This window comes from Penaeus chinensis, chromosome 2 (genome assembly GCF_019202785.1).
Source record: "Penaeus chinensis breed Huanghai No. 1 chromosome 2, ASM1920278v2, whole genome shotgun sequence".
In the NCBI taxonomy this organism is placed as follows: domain Eukaryota; kingdom Metazoa; phylum Arthropoda; class Malacostraca; order Decapoda; family Penaeidae; genus Penaeus; species Penaeus chinensis.
In genome coordinates, this window is record NC_061820.1 from 15,195,027 (window position 1) to 15,197,526 (window position 2,500).

Consider the following 2,500-nt stretch of genomic DNA (forward strand, 5'->3'; position numbering starts at 1 on the left):
TCACTGCAAAAAGTATCAGGTAGACAAGCTGCTGAAGATACAGACAAAAGGAAAAACAGTAAGTTTGCTTTTGCTTTTTCACACCTACTTATGTACATGTACGGGAATATTTAATCATGGCAATAGTAAATAATCATTTGTCATATATGCATATATATATATATATATATATATGCCACTCTTCTCCTCCACTTCGTCTTTTCTCCAGAATGCAGAGATAGGAAGAGATGCAGAAAACTGGCAGGAGTTTGTCAGTCCAAGAAAACGGCTTGCGTCGGCGGAAAGAAGATGAAAGGCAAGAAGTTCTGTAATAAGAATAAGTGCCGCTGCTGCGTTCCTAGATGTAAGTCTTTTCTTTGCAAACGGACCTCACAGGAATCAAATTATGATTATTCCTCACAAATGATTGAATCATATGCAGATGTTGCTCAAGTCAGCAGAACACGCTTCATTTCATATGGTTTTCCAATACACAAGATGTTTTATAAATGCCTGTCATTCACACAACACATTAACAAGTACTTTATATGTACCTAGTCACGCAAACATACGGACTCCTATGCATAAGGAGCGACAGATGCAACTACTTGTGCATTTGTGTATCTAGTTTTACACCAAGTCATGCAAACATACGCACAGTCCTACTCGTCGTGTGTTTTCCTGTACTTCCCTTCGTTGTTCTACTTGCAATTTGTTCAACATGAATTCCACACAGTCCTACTCCTACACATACATGTGTGACAGAAAGAAAAAAAATAACGAGTTCCTTCTTTCTGCAGCATCAATGTGCAAAGAAAAGAAATGGTGCAAAAATAGGGGCGGAAAATGCCAGTTCAAGTGGGACACTTGCGACGGAAACACAAGAGCTAAGGGATGCCGAGGAAGCAGCGTCTGCGTCTGTTGTATCCGTGAGTATCACTTTGTCCAAATGTCTGAATCAATGCTAAGGCTATTTCCACATATCTAAACAGAACTGAACGATTGATGTATCACTGAAAGCCAGTATATGTTGATTTGTGAATAGTTTACCACATTATAACAAATGGCAAATTTAATCATATAAATACCTTCTTTTCACAGCCAACACATCACCAACTCCTGCTCCCACCCCTGCACCTACTCCGGCTCCCACTCCCGCACCTACTCAAGCTCCCACTCCCGCACCTACTCCTGCACCTACTCCTGCACCAACTGGTCCCACTCCAGCACCAACTCCTGCACCAACTGGTCCCACTCCCGCGCCTACTCCTGCACCAACTGGTCCCACTCCCGCACCTACTCCTGCACCAACTGGTCCCACTCCAGCACCAACTCCTGCACCAACTGGTCCCACTCCCGCACCTACTCCTGCACCAACTGGTCCCACTCCTGCACCTACTCCTGCACCAACTGGTCCCACTCCCGCACCTACTCCTGCACCAACTGGTCCCACTCCTGCACCTACTCCTGCACCAACTGGTCCCACTCCCGCACCTACTCCTGCACCAACTGGTCCCACTCCTGCAGCCTACTCCTGCACCAACTGGTCCCACTCCTGCACCTACTCCTGCACCAACTGGTCCCACTCCAGCACCTACTCCTGCACCAACTGGTCCCACTCCGCGCCTACTCCTGCACCAACTGGTCCAACTCCTGCACCTACTCCTGCACCAACTGGTCCCACTCCCGCACCTACTCCTGCACCAACTGGTCCCACTCCAGCACCAACTCCTGCACCAACTGGTCCCACTCCCGCGCCTACTCCTGCACCAACTGGTCCACTCCCGCACCTACTCCTGCACCAACTGGTCCCACTCCCGCGCCTACTCCTGCACCAACTGGTCCCACTCCTGCACCTACTCCTGCACCAACTGGTCCCACTCCCGCGCCTACTCCTGCACCAACTGGTCCCACTCCTGCGCCTACTCCTGCACCAACTGGTCCCACTCCTGCACCTACTCCTGCACCAACTGGTCCCACTCCCGCACCTACTCCTGCACCAACTGGTCCCACTCCCGCGCCTACTCCCGCACCAACTGACCCAACTGCAGGTCCCACTGATGGCCCAACTGCAGGTCCCACTGGTGGCCCAACTGCAGGTCCCACTGATGGCCCAACTGCAGGTCCCACTGATGGCCCAACTGCAACCCCCACTGCTGGCCCAACTGCAACCCCCACTGCTGGCCCAACTGCAACCTCCACTGCTGGCCCAACTGCAACCCCCACTGATGGCCCAACTGCAACCTCTACTGCTGGCCCAACTGCAACCTCTACTGATGGCCCAACTGCAACCTCTACTGATGGCCCAACTGCAACCTCTACTGCTGGCCCAACTGCAACCTCTACTGCTGGCCCAACTGCAACCTCTACTGCTGGCCCAACTGCAACCTCTACTGCTGGCCCAACTGCAACCTCTACTGCTGGCCCAACTGCAACCTCTACTGCTGGCCCAACTGCAACCTCCACTGCTGGCCCAACTGCAACCTCTACTGCTGGCCCAACCGCAACCTCCACTGCTGGC

The 2,500-nt window shown here is 51.9% G+C and overlaps 1 protein-coding gene across 1 annotated transcript in view; it reads left to right on the plus strand.

Annotated features, from left to right (window-relative positions):
* Positions 1-2,500, plus strand: part of LOC125034230 (mucin-2-like) — a 20,061-nt gene that overhangs the window by 17,465 nt on the left and 96 nt on the right. Inside the window, exons 6-10 of the mRNA XM_047625946.1 lie at positions 1-58; positions 209-343; positions 780-908; positions 1,081-1,505; positions 1,571-2,500. The exon at positions 1-58 is cut by the window's left edge and continues 14 nt beyond it; the exon at positions 1,571-2,500 is cut by the window's right edge and continues 96 nt beyond it. Of these exons, the coding sequence (XP_047481902.1) occupies positions 1-58; positions 209-343; positions 780-908; positions 1,081-1,505; positions 1,571-2,500 (1,677 nt within the window). The remainder of the gene's footprint in view (positions 59-208; positions 344-779; positions 909-1,080; positions 1,506-1,570) is intronic.